Here is a 22,897-nt window from a genome sequence, read left to right as displayed (position 1 = left end):
TTTGGAATCAATGGTTAATCTATAGAATCCTCTTCCATACCAGAAAGCTGCGTGTTGTCCTATTATGACTTGAGACAATGAAAAGCCAATATGCCACCAATTAAATACTTGACTCACATTTTTGAAATTTAAACAAGAACAATCTACCATTATCATATTCATTTAAAGAACATTTAAAGTCACAACATAAAATACATGTAGAGATACCCCCACCCTTCCTGATCTTTCAATGAAAGTACTGGTATTATCACAATTCTTTGATGGGTCCTCGTAAGCATACACTGATACTAATGAAAAAATGGTCATGACAGACAGTGTTTAGTTGATTCTTTGAATTTCACTAAATCAGCTCTTTACTCCAATTTTACTCAGCAACTGAATGGCTTCTTCATGTGCCTGCAAAATAAAACACAGTCTCACTCAATGGATATGTTCATTAATGCATGTTAATACTAATTCATGTTGACTATGTTTCTAAAAATAAAAAGCCTAAATTGTTTAATAAAAAACAATTTCAATCAATTAAAATATACAATCTATTCAACTTTCAATGATTTTTTTTTATAGGGGTAGCAGGCTGTACATATTTTTTCAGTCTGATTCACGTTGTAAAAATTGGTATACATATGTGAAAATAAAAGGTAAAATTATACATGCAAGAGCAATTAACAATTGAATTAAAGGTTTAAGTTTCTCTTTGTGTTGATCAAATTATGAAAAAACATAATTACATTATGTTTTCTGAAAAGGATATCAAATACTGTAAAATTGTATATATACAATGGGATTCAAAACCATGAAATGTTTATAACATGCAAATAGTGCTTAACCTACAACGACCTAAGAAAAATCATGAACAGCATGAAAAAATCATGATGATGTCAGACTCAAATTCCTATAGGAGACGATTAGGCTGTTTCTTTTAGCTACGAACCAGTGTACATTAACAGTAATTTAGTGAATTTTCCTCATATTTTGTAAATATAAAAAATAAAATGCTTTCTTTTGATGATCCATGCGGCTTATGAAAGTAGCGATCATTGCAGAAAAACTTTACAAATTAAACCTGCTAACGCAGATTATGTAAAGGTATTTTTTTCATCAATGTCATCACCTTTAGGTCCCACGTGAATCATCAATGAAAGCATTTTATTGTTTAAATGTAACATGTACAAAATACATGTACATGTATGTAAGTCCACATGCATACCTTCTTGTCATCAGGAGTAACTACAGGATAATCTCGGGCTTTGACTAAAAAGCTTTTGGCAGCTGAGTAATTCTTCATCCTCAAATGAGTTTTACCAATCATCAGCAAATTCATACTATAAAAGTTGGCTTCCACTAAGGAAAAAAATAAAAGAATACATGGTATATTACATCGGTTTACAACATAAACAAATATCAATCAAATTTCATAATAAATATAGATCTAAATCAATATGGTTTATAAATACATGTATCTACCGTAGTAATTTTCATTAAAAAAAATAAAAACTCTACCTGACTTCTGAACATTTTTATCACATACTGGCATTTACATTTATATTAATTACACTTTCATTAACAGCTAGTTTTTATCTCTAAAGTGACTTACTTCATACAAAATAATCAAGAGCTTTTATCTATCTTTGAAAAAAGGAACCATATTTTATTAAATTTTAAAGATAATTTTATGCTCCTAAAATAAAATATTGATGCAGCACTCTACCATAACAATATATGAAGAATATTTTCCATATACAGTCTTACAAACCTTGGTATGTTTTTGCATTAGATAGAATTCCATGCTGACAACTAATTAGTATACAGAAAACTCCAAATAATATTCTTTTCCAATGTTATGGTATTTCATATTTTCTTCTCAATATAAGTTTGTAACTCTATAAAGCTTGCTTCGAGTGCAGTGAATTGGGGCATCAGAAAAAATGAATTCTGGTTATGTATTACATGTATTTTTATGTTGATCTCACCTTTCTCAGCTAGCTGAAAGTAGTATAGTGCCTGAAAAAAGAGAGAAATTATCTCATTCACAATCTAATAGAAAATCAAACAAACACACAAAGTTCAGAACAATATATCAAATAGTACATGTACATTTATTGTTTTAAGGCAAAATTAAAATTAAGCCTTAAATACCTAATATCTAACAGTGTTTGAAGTAATCTTCACTCTTAAACTTAAAACTTGGAACCTTATTATGTTTATTTCGTATCTGATACATGCAGTTCTTTGATTGCCGTGGTAGCTCCCTACCAATAGCTGTACCATTGTATCACATTCGGTGATCAATACTGTTTTCAAACCAACTGCTGATAAATAAACTTTACACCAGCACTTTAGGTAATTTCAGTTTGTCTTATAGTCTGTTACACTCTAATCCTTACAAAGAAAATCAATTTTAGTTTACCTCTGAGTATGTTGAGGTAGGAGGGGCGGCAAATAGAGCGGCTGCCACTTTACGTGTGTACCATGGCATGTCTGCAAATATAAAGCACCTGCAAACACAAATCTTGATGATATTAGTAATTCATTACAACAGTTTACGTCTATGAAATCTCTGAAGTTCACAAGTAAATGTACCAACTATAAATAGTCTGGACCCTCTTCCAAATTTATGTTATAATCAAAGTATCATCCCCCGGCTGGCCTTTTCCCAGTAGAGAAATTTTTTGTAGAAGTACATGTACAACAAGTTGAGCCATTTTATTAAATTGAGATACAAGATAACTAGTACCGGTATGTACTTTTCTTGTTGTGTGATATCTATTATTAAATCAATTAATACTTAAACAAAATATTTTCTTATACTCACCAGAAACCAATGGAGTGAATGGATGTTGCATCATTTGGATTTAATTCAATGGCTCTCTAAATAAAGAAACAAAAAAGTAAGATATTGACTTACTACACCTTGAGTTTCTCGAATTGGCAGATCGAAAATTACTTGATTGTGATAGGTAGCATGATGGATAAGAATTATAGAAGTCAAATACTAGTAGGTGGAAAAATATTCAATTTTGGATGAAAAATTATATTTTCAAAACTTTTATTCAGTATATAAATATGAACAAAAGCCCTCAGCAGATTCGAACTCCTGATATGCATTCACAATCTAGATGCTTTCACCACTGAACTATGATGATCATAGACAATCAAATCGATTGATACAAACAATTAAACTAAATGTTTAATTTGCCATCTTGTATGTGTTGTAGTGTCTTAAAAAGTATCAGTCTAGGTGTAGTGAGGTACCTTAAGTAAGTAAATATTACACCTTCTAAATTGTGTCAATTAATTGCAATTAATAGGTCCAATACTGTCAAAGTAAATGGAAATAGAATGTAATAATTGTAATTAGTACTGTGCCAACTGTATTCTAAATGAAATCAAAACTATTCAGAGCCATTTTAACAAAAACTTAGACTTTCAGTGGGATGTTATGTACAATATAGTTTGCTCAACAAAACAAGCAGTCAAATTCTTCTCATTCACTAAGATAAGTTCATTAATATTCATTGACGGTCAAAACCAAAAAATCCCCACCAACACCCCCCCCCCCAAAAAAATCTGCTCTGTTGTGTGAAATTTACTTTGTTCTTTGTTTCAAACAACTTAAAATATACAGCCCTGGATGAAGTCAAACAAGTGTCATTGCTTTCCATGTAGTCATATCTATTAGCCAATGACTGGACAGTTAACCATGAGTAGACTACACCTTTATCAAATCGGAGTTTGTCACGTACTGCCAAAAGTCCAAGCTCTTTTTTTGTTGAAATATTAAACTATCTTCCATGTGATCATTTACGGTAATTGTTGGCAAAAGAGGTATTCATTGAGGATATAAATATATTGAGGGTGAAATACATCCAAAATTTATGGCATACTCCATTGAATCAGATACATGAGTTAATATTTTTGAAGATCTACTGGGAGTCGTATTGCACTTCATCATTAAAACAATTACACAAAGTATAATTGTGTGATAAAAGTGTTTCCTGTATCAAGTTATTATCAACAGGTGTTTTATAGGACATTTCGTTCAATCACGACAACATCTAATTTGCTACAAAAAAATTCACTTTTCTATTTAAGGGAAAATTCCGAATAAAATTCAGACTTCTTAATGTTGGTTATTTGTCTAAAATGCATGAGGATAAAATAAGAAAATCCTATCAATAAGATGCCCCAGATGTCTCAACATCTTAATTCCAGCTTAATTATAAACAACTCACCAGGAAATGTTTCTTAACAGAGAAAGCATTAGAAATCCGGGCTTTAGTGCCTTCATACTCCCCGGTGTAATCCAGCAGCACAGCATACCACTGTAAAATTTAAATGTCAATCAGAAAAAGTTCCTATAATTCTTGACTGAATGGCTATAGTTTCTATAAAAGTGAGCTGAATTTAAAAAAAAAATACATGCAATTCTATCTTTTACTCTAAATTGTAAATGTATTAAACTTGATAAGCAGCAGAAATATACCACAAAATATAAAACAAACACATTTGTTTTCTTTGATAAAATGTATGTGATACATGTACAAGTTTTTTTAATCTTCTATTTATAAAATGTAATGTTTTGTAAGAACATGGTCAGTCATGCAGTTAACATATAATCACTATATACACCACAACTTTGGTATTTTCATACGTAATCTACCGCTAGGATCATAATCTATAGATGGCCATTGATCATTTGTAAAAATTAAAAGTCATTTTTTAAAAATATTTGTTTATAGTTGATTTTCAAACATAAACAAATAAATATGAAAAAAAAAAATCAATTTTATATACCTTGTGACAAGCAAAATTATTTTCATTTATTTGTAAAGCCCTCTTTGCATGTTCAAATGCTTCAAACATACAGGATTTCTTCACTTCTGCATCGGTACTGTCTTTGCCCTTGTCAGTGGTGGCCCTGGCCAGTCGCCATAGGACCTCATCGTTTGTACAATCCTTGAATTGAACAAGATAGTCATATAACTCCTGGACTTTGTAATCCTGATACAATTGTTCAGCAGTCTCTATCACAGCTTTGTAGTCAATCATTTTCTCCTGATCCTTATCTACAAACAAACATTTTTTCCCCAAGTAAGTTTATTAAAAATTCATTTTTGAACCAAGCATCAATAAGGAACATGCTCTCACTGCTGTTTAAATAAAAAGAAGAAGAAATGATGATAAAATTACTTTTGGAACATGTTGAAAGTTATAATATTAGAGCATTAAAAACATCCAAAGGGACTGAATTTTGAGTACACAACAATTTTTTTAAAGTAAGATTTTTTCTTTTCAAACTTTTTTCCCCAGGAGCATTAAGTTTGAGTCACATTTTTCATTTGTTAAAAAAGTGAGAAATATACCATTAACTTTGAAATACCATAGTTTATTTTTTTTATCCCATAACTTCCGGAAGCTAAATTGCAAAATTATGTGATACTGTAATTTATCATATGTTTATCTCATTATACGGTGGATATCACTCATGGGATAAATTTTTGATATTCCACTGTGTGTTCTTACACCACGTGACGTCATAATTAAACATTGCGTAGCTTTGGGCAGATTATTGACATAGAATAAAAAAGTAATAAAATAATTCATTTGAAAAGCATAGAGTTATAAATGTGCAGCATTTAATGCTGTTTCATTTTTTTTTTAAATTGAATGATAAAAATACCAGAAAATGAAATGTTTGTTTGTTAATCTTCAAGGAACTTCTTTCATGGGTAAAGTTGATGACGTCATGTAGTGAATGTGTTGTGCAGCTCCCAATTATCGGTATCATGTTTAAAGAAAGATTGAGGTTTAACAAGAGATTAAGGTTTAACTTCTGGTAAAACATGTGATAAAAAGAATCTCTCATTATATGCGATGGTATATGATTATTATCCAACTCGTGTGTTTTAATATTCTTACCCCTTTGCCAATTTTTAAGGCTCAGGGATGGAAAACACACAACTCATTGGATAAAAATCATATTCAATCGCAAATCATGAGAGATCCTATTTACATATATTCTTCTGACTAAAATTAATAAAGGGTCATTAGAGCATGAAAATCAAAACCTTTCTTAAATAACTAACTTTTCTGATTGCAAATCATCTAGTCTAGAGTGTTGATATAACTAATAAATGAAAATTTCTGTAAATCAAATACAGTCAAACTTCGTTATCTCGAACTACTTTGGACTGTTTAAAAACTTTGAGATATCCGAGTATTTGAGATATCGATGGTAAAATACGTAAAAAATTAGTGATTGGGACTTAGAAATCACTTTGACATATTCATTGTTTTCGAGATATCAGTGTTCGAGATATCAAAGTTCTACTGTATTTCAAATTACTACATGTATGGCTTTGAGACACAATATAAACTGCTGTATGTATTTCGTCTTATCAAATTTTTTTCAATCAGAATTCATTTTAACAATGAAATTTCACTAAGAATTGCTATGAATGTTGCAAGAGAAAATGGCCATATCCAAAACTCATTGACAAAGGTATTCATGTTTAAATTACAAAACAAGTACATGTATTACTATACCTTCCTTCTCTTTTGAGTTCCTAAAGCTTAAGGCATGTACAGTCACAAAAGGAACTGGCAAACAATAAAAGGGCAATAGCCTAAGGGTATTTCCAAAGTTTTTAATACATATCTGAAATTTAAGGAAAATATATTTTAATAAATCGTGTAAACTGTAAACAAACAAGAGGTATACAGGCTTCGACAGTCACCTGAGTACCTTATATTGACATGTCAGAGAGTCTTTAAAGTTTGCATTTTTAGCTTCATTTTGAAGTCTAAATCCTAATCTGAGACTCCTCTGACTGTTACTCTGCTTTTATTATTTAATGTTAAAAAAACATTCAATCATGAAAATGGGTTGGGTGTTGGGGGTTGGGGGTTGGGGTAGGGTTCAAGAGTGAAAGGATTTTGAATTGTCTATATATCTTAGCTTCATGTGCCAAAAATTGAAAACATTTGGTAATATGAGACCTGCAGGCCTTTATTGGTCAGTCTTTTATAATATTCAGTTTCATTTATAATGCACACAAAATACATACAGCTTATTTCTACAAGTATACAATGCAAAGGATATTAAAGTAGATTTCCTAAAATAGAACACATATTTAAGGGTGCATCCCAGGAGCCATGAATTGCACAGTTCAGGTAGAGGACTTCATGGACATCATAATCTTGCATTTAGTTTTTCTCAAATATATATGGGAGCAGAAAAAAAGATTCTCTAAGATTTAATACACTTTTTCTATATGGTCATATTCAGGCCCCATTCTTGGGTTTGAACCCCTTACCTAGGGGCAATGAATTTACCAATTATGGTAGTCAGGACTCCATGAACATCATAACCATGCATTAGTTTTTCTCAAATATGTATGGGAGTAAAAAAACATTTTCTGAGATTGCATTTTTACTATATGGTCATATTGGTCCTGCCCTAGGGTCTGAAAGGTCATGAATTTCAAAAAGGATCTATTGCAAATAACAACACAATTGCATCTATGGCAAGATCGAATACAGTACATTTTCCCAGTACATGACATTTTAAGCCAAAAATGCAGGAGGAAGGTTTATAGAGTAGAAAAAAAAGGGGTGGGCCAGCTAGAGTTTTCTGTCCCCTTGCCATTCTGGCGCATCAGGTACATCCCCTACAAAGGATTCAGCTGTTAATACGGAAAAGAGTTCAGTTGAATGTACAGTGAATGATGATAGTGTACGAATGCCTCATAAGATTCCTTCGATATCTACACACATCACTCTTCCTGTTATTTCTGTTGGAAAAACTAAGGCAACGTGTATTATTTGTCGCAAAGGGTCAAAGGGTTTGTGACCTTTGAAATCGGTATCCTTTTTGTAAAGACAGAAACCAATTCTGACCTTATGGGTAAAGTCTTTTGTCATGTGCTCCTTTGATAGAGGGCTTCATGGATATCATAACCATGCCTTTAGTTTTTTTCCTCACATGTGTGAGGGAAGAAAAGAAGATTTTTGAAATTTTGGTCCTTTATTGCATGTAAGGCCCCCGCGTATGAGGCCCGGGTTGGCACAGCCACGAACCAAGCTCTGCATAGCCGAATTAGCCTGGCTGGTGTACCGGCGACCCCCCTCCCTTCTAAAAAATGTCAATTCAAAGGTAGAAAACATGACATTACCTGTCGTATAGTCCTAAATCCTTGTAACCTCCTTATGTTTCTAAAGAGTGATGCAGAGAACATGGTGGTGCCTTTGAAAACCATAATGAAAAATTCAGTTGCTCAACTTGTTGTCTGCTTCTTCTGTACCTTCGATCTTTTTTAATCTTCTTAAACAGAAGAGTCGCAGCTGGCTGTCTGCAAAGATCCGGTTCCAAAGCCGGTAAAGAAAAATAAATAATCAGCAAATGATCTTAAAGTAATTAACAGTGATCAATGACAATTTTTATTCATGATATTGAATAAAATCTTACACATAATATTGACATTTTTTAAAAAACACGAATAATCGGAATATTCCAAAGGTGATGTATACTACCTCAATTATCCCCCTTGTGCGAACTCTCTTGGGCGAAATTCACAAAGAAGTTTGCCACGAAAAATTTTGACAGGCGAGCACCGCTCGGAGTTATTCTGACTTAAGATGTCCGTCTTTCATCATTAACGTAGAATGTATGTCTGTATGTCCAGTGTCTAACATTAAGTTTTGATGTCTTTGATTCCGGACGAAAATCGATAACAGTGGAAAACTATCCGATAAAACAGGAAAATTCCACCCTGTGATTCATCTGCGCTGCGCTGAATGTTTTGAATCTCAACAGCAAAGTACAAAATGTCTCAACGCTTTACGGTCATAAAAGCAAATGAAGAATCTCCAATTGGCGAGGGCAGTGATTCCTATGGGACGGTGAAGAATGGTCAGATTGCAGGTGAGAAGAAAAATGAAAGATGTATTTATTACGTATGATTTTGTTTCTTGTATAAAAGACAGGAACGAATAATTATATGCTTCGTATTTGATTACTTGTGCATCGAACACTTATTCAGGATACAGACTATATAGCATGTTTTTTAAAAATTGTTACATGTTAAGGGTGTTTGGTTGTTTAATGTTTTCTTGAAGTTTGGGGTTTCAATAGTCAGATAGTGGTTTGTAATACATGTGCAGTTGAACATAACAGTTGTGTTATATACCAAACATGAACATAAACATATAACAGGAACATTATCCTTTTCCTGACAATGCAGCATCAGGAATTTGTTATACAAGTTGGGACCAATTGTCCAAATGGTGTATAATAGCTGGTTTTGGGATATAAATATATCCCATACTGGCGTGCGACCAGTTCTCGCCGAGTACCATTTCTCGCCAGTACATTGTGACATCATTTTATCAACACATAAAATTATAGACAAAAAATGATGTCACAATGTACTGGCGAGAAATGGTACTCGGTGAGAACTGGTCGCACGCCAGTATGCAATATAAATTTTAAGTGCAAAAAATGAAAATTTTTGAATTAGTAATTTATTTTTGCTATAAATTAATCCACATTAATTTATATAAAATGCAACAACTTTTGGTAAGCAAGTTTTCCTATAAGCCTATAGTTAGTAAGATTGATCCCCAAGAAGTTTTGGAAATACTGGAGGGATCAACTCCATAATAGTACGGTTACAGGAAAAGTTACTATATCCCAAACAAGCTATTTTATCCTATTTCGGGCATTTGGGAGGTTGGTTCCAACCTGTTATGACGTACATAACCAATACACATAAAAAATCATATATTATGAACTAAATGTGAAGATGTATGTAAATATTTTTGACATAAATGTCAAATGCTAAATAGTAGCATATGCTGCAAAGGATATAAAAAATATAAAAAATATGTATAAAAACATATATTAATAAAAATACATTTTAATTCATAATCAAATTATAAATCATATATGAGCATTATTGTCAAATATTTTTACTGAGTTATTTAATTTAGCTTATATTCTGATAGAAAACTGTATAATGTCATTGTTGATACATGTATTATCATGTACTGTAAATCATTTCAGGATCTTAAGAATTGTACATAAATACTGATTGTTGAGCATAAATATCTCCCAAATAACCATGTATTTAATGTATTTGTACAAAAAACTTCGCCAAAGAAATTGGGTTACTTGTCCCATTTAGAGATTATGCTAATAACAATTAATTAACAGATAAAGTGGTTTTATTCAACAGCAAACTGGGGATACAAGTACCATAGTTATCCTTTTGAGTGCCCTAGCTTGCTCCTATAAGCTTCCCTCTTTTCATGATGAATAAGGAACCCTGTCAAATATATCTTACTTTAGAAGAATTTTTTTTGTGTACTTTTACTTAACAAAATAATGCTGCATTATATTTTATTATAAATTTATAAACCTCAAGTTTCTAACATTAGCATCATCTAATATCCATCCAATTTTTATAAATAAATATCGTTTAGAGCTCAGGGCGCTTGATAGGATGAATATGGTATTTGTATGAATGATTTACAGTACCAAATGATAAAAGAATGCTGATACATTAATGACTGTGTATGTAATTATGAGTATATAAATTGCTGAATATAACTTTTGAAAATGTCACAATAGATGCTTGTTTTCTCTTAATTGTGGTGAGTAAAAGTTTGTGTTTTGTTGCTATCCTTTTTTCTTTTTCGTTTTTTCTTTCATATCCTGTTTTCTTCACCAACTCCACACAATATATAGGACAATATGGAGCTATATATGGTAATTCACTAACATACTTAATGTAACAGAAATTATGTATCAATATATATAGCCTAGATGTTTTCCTATCAATTAAAACTTTCAATTTTTAACCAATTAATGCACAGGAAATTTCACCACCTCCATCTTCATATATTAAGTACAGTTTGCTCATGCTCATTGTCTTATGTAGATTGATTAATTTCCCCTTGATTTTTCCAGTGTTACACAACCAAATTGAATGAATGAATAAATGAATGAAAGTATGTCATACCCGATTAGCATTCTTATCATTATGACAGCTATTTCAATCAACTTCATTTATAAAAAAAAATCCTCATGAAACTGGTATAAACAAGATGATTTATTGGGGTAGTTTTTCCTTTCCATCTGAAAAAAAATGGCATCTCACATCTATAATTAATTGATAAGGGTATTCAAGCAACAAGTTAAAAAAGTGTAAACAAATAAAGAAAAAGTAGTCATGAGAGTCAATCTTATAAATCATAATGTCAAGATCATTTCTAAGTCAATTTTTATGAAATATCAACATTACATGTTTATCCTCTAGCAATTCATATGCCATATACATGTAATATACCAACTCCATCTCTTACCTATACTAGTCATATAACTATGATTTGGAATAATCCTTCATTTACCACTTACCGTATATCATATTTTTCATAAGTACTGTATACAGGGTTATTTTTGTTCAGTGTAATTGCTGCCCTTTTACCGTACACTTGAAGACAGTTTTGGCCCGTCTTGAATTCGTCCAGATACAGTTGTGTTTAAAGAAAGATAATTTGAGACATTGGAATTCACCGTATCTTAAATTTGTCCACTGACAACGAGAGCAAAAGAGGCAGAAATAAAACAGAGATGAATATTTCCCTGTATACAGTGTGCATGCATGCCTATGTGTATTTATTTCATTACAATGTATTAGATGTAATGCTCGATCTAGATATATGATATTTAAAAGATGGTCAACATGCAGGGTGTGACGTACATCATTCAGGATATATCAATTAATTTATTCAATATAATTGATATTTATTTGTCTTAGTTTGAAGGACATGTTTATTGAATTGTCATAGACGAAATCATCGGATAGCTGAAAATCAACACAAAATATCACGGAATCAGTTTATTTACATCTAATATGCAATCATTGTGTATACATGTAATTTGAAACATCTGAAGTATCTATACTATGTTGAAGAGGCAGATTTAACATGTATCTCTAAATATATCTATGTTGTATGTCCTCTTGGTGAATGGAAATGGTAATTGGTGTTAGTTCACATTACTATTTTGATATTTTGTTTTAATATGTTGCTCGTAGAGTGTTAAAAACAAATGTGAACTAATTCGTAATTTGTTAGATATTCTTGATTTAAAAAAAATATTCAATTCTTTAATCTACGGTAATAAGTTTATAGATTTTGCACACCATAATCAACTTAGAGAGACATCTTTAAATATGCAGACTTGTAATGTTGCTTATGCCCTATGGATACAATGTTACATGACATATACAGCTATTTTACTGAGCTAGCCGTTCAGTCTATTATTATCCAGAGTTATCCTTCCTCCCACTTACAAAACTAAAATAATATAATTTTTTTATCATATACATTAAAACATCACCAAAAAAAAAAGAATAGCAAAAAGCTTATAATAGGCATACATGTATATATAAGCACCAGTACATGTATTTTGTCTTTTAAATTGACCCTCACATACCCTTACATAAATAATACATGTATATGGTGACCTGAATGTTTTATGAATCAAGTAAATATTTAGATTTTTAAATTTTACATTTTTATAGATCTTCTTTCTGAACATGGTCTCTTCAACGTTTTAAGAAGAAATTAGCCCCATGTGCAAATCCAGAAAACTTCCAGGGGTGGGGTGGGGGGGTCAAAGGGATATTGTGTTTGCAAAGGGGGGGGGGGGGCTGCCCAAAGCCATTTTTGCTAATTTTATTATAGGAATATTTAATAAGTTTGAGCCCTTATTTCATTATTAGGAATAAATCTGTGTTCAGTGTTCGAGAGATGTTTTTCTGAAGAGTCGATCCAAGTTTGAAAACATTAGGACTAAAAGATGAATCTATATAAAATTTTATGTATTTTTTATACATGCCATGATGCTGACCCCATTCATTTTAAGGTTGAAACAGGTTGTATTAGTAGTATTGATTATTTTTGAGAAATGATCGATAAAATTCAAATAGGTAAATCAGAATTCATATGAGAATGTAGAACAGATGTTTCAATATTATGTAATATTATGTATCCATGGTAACCTGTAAGACTTGTGTTTGCCCTTTGAGTCTGGTTGATACCAGTCGGCCTACTGTGTTGAAGTAATTGAAGCATGTAATGAAAACTATTTGACATAAGAATCCTTAATTATCCTCCTTAAGTTAAAGGACTTGTAAATTATCCTGTCCTTAATGTGGGTTAGGTTCCTTGGCTTTAATTAGCAAGAGCAAAAATTAAGGAGAATGAAGAAGGCTCAGTAAAAGTGTGACAGTTGTATGATTCAGTTGATTATAAATGAAAATCAAATGACCATTTGTATCTTGTTTCAATCTTTGCCTCACTCATTTAACCTTGCTGTTAATTATGCCTCGGTGGTACCATATCTCTAAACTACTCATAGCAAGGTAGTGCTTCTACCCAGTGCTTCTCTATCCCCTTTTGGAATGTTTCAAAATGTACAGGTTATTTTGAAGATTAATGTAATATATCTGTTCAAATTTTCTCACGCTAGTCAGACCTTTTACCTGCACGGATACATGAGGTGCAAACATGATATTTTCATCCAATTAGTGAGAAGATCTTTACGGGTTCCTCATCAATAGACAAGGGGATTTATGAAGATATTGCCTCATACTGAGAAAATGAAATCCAGATTGCCTGTTGACTAGACATTTGGGTTTGGTCTTCATCTTTTTTCTGACTTCTCCAGATAATCTTGAAACTGGTATCAAATTGGGCCTTTCTCAAGTATCACATGACATTACACCATATATTACCGAATAAAGGTCATGATAAATAGTACAATGGACTTATGTTACGTAAAACTTGTGTACTAATACTAATTTATCAGATCTGTGTTGGATTAGGAATGTCAAGGATTAACTTTGAAGATTTGTGACATATACTATAATTCAATCAACTCGTGTCTGATTGCAATTATTTAATTTTATTTATACAAGTTGGATTTATGTGGTTTTAATGCTGTATATTGCATTATAATATTCAGCACAATTTTCTAAATCAGATTTATTGATTCAAGACATTTTTAAAAAGTCATTTACACTTACATTTATATGATTGTATTTGTATTTCAAAGCAGATACATATTGATTGAACAATGAAGAAGTAGAGGAAAGGCAATAGAATATGAATACCATTAAATTTAATATGTTATCAGTACTTATAGTTATTTACAGCACTTCACAATTGCTCATTATGATTTATTAACATTAGAAAATACCTGGCAGTCACATACACTTACACATGCACCTGTGTTTGCATGTGTGTTTTTTCTATAAGATGGAGTCTATAGTACAATGTCCCATATGTCCTAATTTTTTTGTCAATAAACAATACTTTCAAAATCTGCTTGTATTGCACATATTTTTGATTTTAGGTCAAATGTCAAAATGTTTTAAGGTAAATGAGGCATACCATGGCTATTTACTGATACATGTATATTTATAGAGCAATCCTTCAATGCCCTATAAGATGAATGAAAAATTTATTGCATTATTGTGTTACTTAAATCCTTTATCACATACTCTGAATAAGAAATTTGTGGTTTACCGAGTACAAGTGAGCTAATCTTTGTTGTCTTGAACCCTGAAATATACCACAAACTGTTTGTTTGTTTGTTTTTATAATTCTTTTGTCTGTTAATACAATGGAAATAGAACGGTTTGGCAAGTGATACCATTTAGTTTGCACAGGAACCATTGATGTTTGCCAAAAAAAAAAAAAAAAAAAAAAAAAAAAAAAGGAAGATAAATGTATAGTAATTTGATAAAGTGTGCTAAAAATAAAGTGCAGTGTTAAAAGAAAGCGGGGATATGTCTCAGTTTACTAAAGGTGTTACTTTTTGAAATAAAACCCCTAAAAGTTGTATTTTAACAGAGGAAAATTTAAAGAAATGTGTGTTTTAAGCTTACATTAAGCCAGAGCAATGGTATACTGGTGCATCTGCAATGGAGCTTGCAGTAATAATAATCCACATGCCTTTTATATCACATACACAATGCATATATGTAACATACCAAAGATTGAAAAAGTAAAGGAAAGAAAGGAAGGCATTTATTGTTTATTAACTGCAAAGAACGTTTGTTGTACATTCCTGATCATGGCACACAGTTTGCAAGCAGCCTATTTGAAGTTAATGAGAATAGTAGGACCAGCCTTTAGATTATCTTATGTGTTCATTCTTTATAGCCTTGTGTATTCACAGTGGTTTACATTTTGTGCGTAGTTTGTTCCCCTTGTTTAACTTCTACAGTGAGAGCCTTCAGTTGGTCTACATAATCTGACATTTAGAATAAGCAGGGTGCAAATACATTGCTTGCTTCTTTAAAAAAATCCTTTCTAATAAGTTGGCTTCACCAGTGCTGTGATAATTGCTAACTTAATTTTGTTGTAACCAAAATCAGTGTACTTGCATGTACAGGATGCAGTACGTCATTGTATAAAAACATTTGATACAGATTCAAAGCAGTAAATGCCAAGTATGAATTCAAATGTACCCTTGACTCTTTAACAGTTGAAGGAACGCAGCTATGATATGAGTTACACAAGTTCACAGTGTGGCATACATGTTTATACACATGATTAGTCTCCCTTTTCTCCCTCTTGTGTGCATTACAAGGTACAAGCTTGTGTTAGCTCCCTTTTTGCAATGTGATGTGTGTTTGGAGGAAATTCTTAGTTATGTATTTTTAGATACCATAAAACTGGATTTAGCTGTATGATATAGCTTCTTTTTGCTAGATTTTGCAGAATCATCTCATTGCAAACAATTCAATTGAATTTTTTTAATTTCATTGATATATAATATATATTCTTATAGCAACTTACCAGTATTCAGAAATAATGGCAGACTAATTAAAAAAATGAAATTCCTAAAAAACTTTTGCACTGACAAAAAATACCAGGTAGAGCGTAAACCATATGTTACAGCGAGGGGTCAAATTCTTTGTTAAGTACATGTAGTTGGAGGTGAAAAAATTTTGTACCGCCCTGCATGGGAGAAAAAATGTTGATGTTTGTATATGTGAACATAAATGTGTTTCGGTAAATAATTGTTTTTATTAAGCTTTTTAAAATGCACACGTGTTTACAATGATTACTCAGAATTTGTTCTTGCCTAAGAAACCTATAATGGCATTATTGAATTTTATTATTATTATTAGATCCTTGAAAATAGAAAATTTTAAAGTGCTCCAGCCGGTAAACATCATGTAGACATTGTTACAACAATAAGCATAATGCTGACAGAACTCACAAAATTAACTGCATTGAACTGTTGGAATATTTAAGCTACGAATACACCTGTTGTCACAAGGTTTAGATGTACCTTAAATAATCTTCCAAAAATCTAACTTCTGTCCTGCTTATCTAAGCTGTGTTATCATGAGCACTTCAAACATTCAAATTCTAGACTCGTGCAAAATTTGTACTTGATTTTGGAACTTTTAGATAACATATGGTTGTATATTTTGTTGTAATAATGGAAGGTATCTACCCCATACATCGATTAACCCCTCCCTTGCATCTTTTACCTGGCTTTACCTTTTAGGAATTTTATGGCTCTTTGGGCTATGAACATTTCTGTATGTTGACATAAAATGTCTTGAAGAGACAAAGTGATTGTTTACTAGATAATTTTGTATCCAAGGTTTTTAAGAGTTATGTCACTTGGAAAGAGCATTATAATCCATAACATTCAGACTCGCGTATTTTTATCAATGGACACGCATATTGAAGAATATTTTAAATATCATTTTTTTTCAATGCATTTTCATAGTATGGGTATAATAGTCTTGACATATCACAGACATATCACAGAAATGGAAGTCTTGATGTTTGGTGGAGATATGTGATGTACCGGTAATAGGAGTTGTTAGTGGAGTATATGTACCATATGATATTTCTTTGCATGGGGCAGAAGAGTTGTACACCAAAGATAGCACTAGGAGAAGTCTTAGATTGAGATCAGACAGCAGGAAGTTAGGAGGGTTCTTTTTTTTCCACAGACAAGGCATAAAATTTTGATTCAATTATTGCATGCATATCACAATCATCTGCCTATAAATGAGAAATAGGGGAGATGTTTTATTTCTTTCAAATAAATTGCTGTTTTCTGAAAATTTTGAGAGAGAGAGAGAGAGAGGAGAGAGAGAGAGAGAGAGAGGAGAGAGAGAGAGAGAGGCATATGTAAATTACATAGAGAAAAAAAAGATTGCATTCTACCTTTTTGTTTGCGATAATGGGCTCCATCAACTGTAAATTGTTAAGGGTGATGAGATAATTGTTTTCTCACCTGAGAGTCTTTGATAAATGTTTTTGGAGAGTTGAAGATTTAGGAGAAGGATGTGAGAGCTTATGAGAAGAGGTTGTGCGGATTGATCAATGCTCAAGGATTAACTTTTTCTAAGATCATCAAAAATGATGCTTTTTCCATGTTTTTTTGTGGAGATTAGGGTTAAGCATGTGAATTATGGATGGTGAAGTTTACAAGGGTGTTATCTGTACTCTGACGAGAGGGAAGGATATTTGTGGTATAGTTACATCAAGTTCCAGGATCAGGGATTGCAGACAAATGTATTGATATTTCTACATCCAAGAGTGTGCCCTGTTAATACATAAGTAACCACAGACTCTCTAAGTCACCTTGGATTTAACTATCTGATGTTTACAAAGGGGATTTAATATCAAATATTGAAATAACGGAGGGATTGGTGAAAGAACAAAGCAACCATTACCTGCACTGGAAATAATATGTATCATACAAAATTCTGATCAATGATTGCTAACAATTAGTAGTGCATGTACCTTAAAGAAAATCAAATAGAAAATATGATAATGAATGATGCCACAACATTTATTATAAGTGTATATAAATAAAACAAATTTCAGTGAGGGGAAATAGCAGTATATAGCAGTTAAATCCTGTTTTTTGTTAGAGAAATGTTTTGGTTGGAGATTTTGTGCATCAGTGTGATAGCTGATTGATACACTCACTGGTCACACTCTCAAGGTGTCTCTACGCTTTGTCAATATACGATAATATTAGATAAAGTGGGACGCTTCTTTCAATTTTGGGGCAGTTTGTGTCACTCTGTATTGATTCATGGCTTTAAAAAATTTGGAAGAAATTTGAGCACATCAGAGGAGAGACTTTTATTTCGGGTGTGTAGGAGAATCCCTTTTTACATCCGTTTAAAAGACACATCTGCATGGTGGAGAAATTATTGCGTAATTTCCTTGTTTAGTCATGGAGTCCGATAAAATAGAAGAGACCATACAAATAAGAGAAGTGGAGGACTCAGGTGAAAATAATGAGACTCGAGGAGAGGAAACGGAGAGTACAACCTTATTATCCACTAGCCCAAGTGGAGAAGATGTAGGTGGAATTGTGGTTCAAGGAAGTGGAGGAAGTATTTTTCAAGTAACTCCGGCTATTGTTGTACATGAAGTGGAGCCCAATCGTAATGGTAAACCCTGCAAAGTGGACTTTGATGATGAGAATGATGATGATGGTAAATATAAATAGTTATATAATTCAATGATTAGGAGGAAAGAGGAGAGATAGAAATGGGACTTGAATAAAGGGTTGTCTGTTGAACTGTTGTGATAGTTTATATCATATATCTACATTGTTTTGGATCATATAGATAACGTTATCTTTGAAAGTATGAGGAAGGTATAGATAAAAACACACTGCTGGTTGGGTTGATTGTTAATAGCAATGATTCTCTGAATTCTTGCAATTGTTGAATCTCTACACTGTGGTTATGGGGATAGAATATCATGGCAATGAAACTTTTGATCATGTGTTTGTCCACTGGGTATACTAGTACATTTATTTTTTAGATGACTAGCGGAATATATAGATTAATTTTAGTATTCCATCAACAAGTTTAAACTCATGCCTAACTGTTAAATGTGTATATACCAAGAATTTTAATTTATTTAAATGAGTTACAGTGAATTTGCTTTGATGGTAAATTAATGTCATAATTAATTTAGAGATAAATGATATGAACTAGAAGTGTGAGTTTTGAGTTTTGGGATAAAATTTTCATCTAGGCAGCAACTTGATTGTAATCAGTGTTGCAAAATTTCCATCAAGTAAACAAAATTTGATACCTTGATGATTTCAGTGTTCATATTTGTATTTGAAGTGGATGAATTCATGGATGAGTAATTCTTTAAAAGTATTGTTCATTTTTATCTGAAACAGAGATATGAATGACATAATACGAATCATTTTGAGACACAATTTTTGCCAGTGTTTGTGTTTGTGTCTGTTAGGACGAGTGATATGGAAGAAATGCTGATAGGTCTTGGCTAGTGGTGGAGACTATGCAGAGTTAGAGAAAAGAGATTAAGAACTGGCAAAATTAAGTCTATTGACACAATGTTTCATTCCCAAAGAAACCAGTAATCAACCAACATATTTCATGTCACTCATCATCAATTTACTATATAAATTCTTGGAGGGGAACTCGTCACATAATTACATACATTGTGTACAGAGAACATTCAGAGCATATAGTGTATAAAAATTAGTTTGAAGTCAAACTTGTCATCCACAGTACATATATGGGTTTCCTTTGGATTTAATAGTCAAATAAAAAGGCCCTTCCCAAAGACCTTTCCCAAAGATTTTTGAAATCTTTGTGGATATTTTGTAAACTGTCTTCAATAGTCTTAAATAGATGCAGTGTCTGTGAATCGAGTATTAGCAGTGTTTATTGGTGCCAGGGTCTTTAGGGAATCGTTAAAATGCATAGAATCTAAATCACTTTTATAGCGGGTAAATCTTGCATAGAATTGTAGATGCATGCATAGGTTTATGCTCTAGCTTTAAAGTGTTAAAATTCTTTGGTATAGAAATTTTGATTGAAGAAAAGTCATGCTTTTTATTTTGAATATATATTTAAATACATCAATTTGCATGTGCATATGAGTTGATTGTAAGGCAGATATTAATGATTATCTGGGGGATCAAATAACTAAGCTGAGATTATAGCATTCAAAACTTGGGCTAGGATAATTATAAAGTCACAACTTTTAATCCCTTAATATGCACATTTTCTATTTTAAAAAAATTGTCATTAACTATTGGCAATTCTGTGCCAGGAAAAAGAATGGACTAAGTAAAAAAAAATGTCAGATTTACTAAGTAAGCAATATTAGAAACAAGACATATATATGAATCTGAGCTTTGTAGGAATATCCACAAATTCTCAGTTCTGATTGGATGGAATATTGTGACATACATGTACTGTAAACCAACTTTTATTTGTGACGACTTTACTTCGCGATTTACTTCTGATAAACTTGTTTGTGATGACTTATGTTCAAGACCAAGCTTTATCCAGACTCATGTTATTATAACAACCGTGAAAATTTCTCGCACGTAAATAAAGTTGGTTTACAGTTTATCATAAAAAATGAAAGTGTAACCTTTAAGCAGCTATGCATGGTTATAAGAATAATTTTTGACTAATTTTCCCTTGGGCAGAAATTTTGGTATTTTTATCTTTATCCAGACCATGTGCAGATCTAGAAAAAAATGAAAGGAAATACAGTTAAACATGGCTATAGCGAACATGCTTATAATGAATTGACACTTCCTTCCCTGGTACTTTATTACATGTTATAAACTTGGAATTATGCTTATAAGTATGTTTTACTGTTCAAATTGTAATTATCAATCAAATTACTTTTTGGCTCCTTTTTTTGTACTGTTACTGAAAATGTTAAGCTTTTAAAGTGAAATAGTTTAAATTTAAGATGATATGTACTCTTGAAAATAGTACACTAAAGAAATTAAATGCATCTGCACCAAACTGATCCATACATTGTAGGAACTTGAGAGAGTAAATCCTTGAGAGTGTTCATTTATGACATGTTTTTGTCAAGGTAACATCCTATCTGCAGTTGTACTCCAAGTAACATTCACAATAGGACATCAGATGTCAAAGAATATAGAAATGTACACATAATAACCGTCATACATAAGGGTTGCTAAAGGAAGCACATTGACGGTAAACGGGCTGAATACAGTCTTTTTGAACTGATAAATCCTGTCATATATACAGCAAATAAAGATATGAAATCTTTTTTTAATATCTATTGTAAGGTTTGTGCACTAGTGTTTAATTTGCACCATTGTTGATTTTGATGAAAGCACATGCAGAACAATCATTTATTGTCCAGTTGTTTTCCGGGGGAGGGATGGAATATTAAAATAAGCATGCAATACAAACATGTATTGTCTAGTTGTTTTCATGGGGAGGGATTGGCAATCATAAGAATAATGCAGAATGCTGCTCTCTTCAGATTCATTTTTGAATAAAAACTTGCAGAATTATCACTTCTGTATTGCCTTTTATGTAATATAAATTTTGAGGACAATACAGTTCAAACTTAAGAAATTTATTTCATTGTATTGCCATAGTATGGTAAACATATTGGTGGTTTAAATTAATCGTTTACTGAGAAATAAAAAAAAGAAAAAAACTATTTTCCCTTTTGTTGTTGGTTTTAATAGCAATTGTATTGAAAATTTTATTTATAATTTATATATAATATATAAATTGCAAGATTCTTTTGCCTGCTGAAAGAACTTGTATTGGTGCATTTTAACTTGAGTATTATTCCACTCTAGGCAGTTCTAATGGCAGAATTACTGATGCTTTGTGAGTGTTTTAATGATTTCAAAATATAAAGCTTTTAAATACGGATTTCTTAAAACAGTCAAATCCATATTATTCTAGAGTTTTGATTTATTGTAAATTTGTTTATAACATACAGTAATTAATTTATACCAAAAAGTATTGTGATCAGTTCTATTATATAGTCACTGCTATGTAGTTAACACTTTTTGTATTTTCTGTTTAAAAGTTAAAGACTATAATTTCGTGATACTACATGTATTATGTTTTTGTTTAGGTGTTTTAGATATTTAGGTGTTTGAAAACAAATACCATGCATCTAAGGAGTAAATAGACATCTCAAACTCACCTTCAGTTCTTTTTTTCCCTTTAATTTGTAAATAGATAATGTCCTAATGAGATGATCAATGCAATATGCTGCTTGAAAGAATTTGGTAAACTAAACATCATATGAATGCATATACCAGTATGTAAAATGTTTACATTAAATACGGTTCATTAAAAAAGAACTTCATAGCTGGTAAGTTGACAAAAATTAATTATTTTTGTTATGTTTTCTTGATATTAATCAATTGAATTTCATCTGCCATTGAAAAAGTTCCAAAATTTGGTGATAAAATTATAACTATTTCAGAATCACTTTTGCAGTCTCATTCCTGATATCCATATGGCCAATGTACATGTAATATTAGTCCGAGGAATGTCTCATTGATAGCAATAAAGACAAAGTTATTTTCACAGACAGTGATTTGTTGAAATTAGGTAAACTTTATCAGGTTTTTAGCCTTTTATGGCCTAGATATAAAAGATTTTAAATCTGTGAAAAAGCTAGGTCAAACGTGGGCATCATAAGGTGTTCTTAGACAAAGTTCACTGTGACCAGGTGATAAATAAAACCCCGATAAATTCTTTCATCACAGAGAACCAAATAGAACTTCTGGCTGTGTGTATCATAAAACGGTTCCCAAGATGTCTTGAAATGAGAAATGATAATGTATCGGTCAATGACAATGAAACTGTCTTTTTGCGCAGCTTTTGTAGAATACAATTGACATCCAATGAAGAAATGGGCTGTGATGGATCGAAGTGTCATTTGCAAAGAAAACTCACATTAGAGTTAATGAAATGGTATTAGTTACCACTCTATAAACGAATTGTTATGATTGAGATGTTTTAAGGAGTATTTTAAA

General features: G+C 31.7%; 2 protein-coding genes across 7 annotated transcripts in view; one reads left to right on the top strand and one right to left on the bottom strand.

The window, feature by feature from the left end:
- Positions 1-144: 144 nt before the first annotated feature.
- On the bottom strand, positions 145-8,676 carry LOC105341526 (regulator of microtubule dynamics protein 1). The gene is made up of 10 exons (XM_011448090.4): positions 8,536-8,676; positions 8,178-8,354; positions 6,550-6,661; positions 4,798-5,069; positions 4,236-4,325; positions 2,816-2,871; positions 2,411-2,498; positions 1,974-2,004; positions 1,211-1,344; positions 145-396 (listed from the first exon to the last, which is right to left on the bottom strand). The coding sequence occupies exons 2-10, from the start codon at positions 8,259-8,261 to the stop codon at positions 346-348; spliced, it is 918 nt and encodes a 305-aa protein (XP_011446392.3). The 5' UTR covers positions 8,262-8,354; positions 8,536-8,676; the 3' UTR covers positions 145-345.
- Positions 8,677-8,788: 112 nt separating this feature from the next.
- Positions 8,789-22,897, top strand: part of LOC105341531 (solute carrier family 12 member 6) — a 37,398-nt gene continuing 23,289 nt past the window's right edge. The window contains exons 1-2 of one of the 6 annotated variants that reach the window (XM_066079487.1): positions 8,799-8,926; positions 10,751-10,771. In XM_066079487.1, coding sequence (XP_065935559.1) covers positions 8,830-8,926; positions 10,751-10,771 — 118 coding nt within the window. In that variant the 5' untranslated portion in view covers positions 8,799-8,829. Of the gene's footprint in view, positions 8,927-10,633; positions 10,657-10,750; positions 10,772-17,946; positions 18,561-22,897 lie in introns of those variants that run through there. The other 5 variants (XM_066079489.1, XM_066079488.1, XM_066079486.1 and 2 more) reach the window with 5 other exon arrangements.

This window comes from Magallana gigas, chromosome 3, assembly GCF_963853765.1.
Source record: "Magallana gigas chromosome 3, xbMagGiga1.1, whole genome shotgun sequence".
Taxonomy (NCBI): Eukaryota; Metazoa; Mollusca; class Bivalvia; order Ostreida; family Ostreidae; genus Magallana; species Magallana gigas.
Note: the sequence above shows the minus strand (reverse complement) of the source record. Positions and strands in the feature narration are given on the sequence as shown.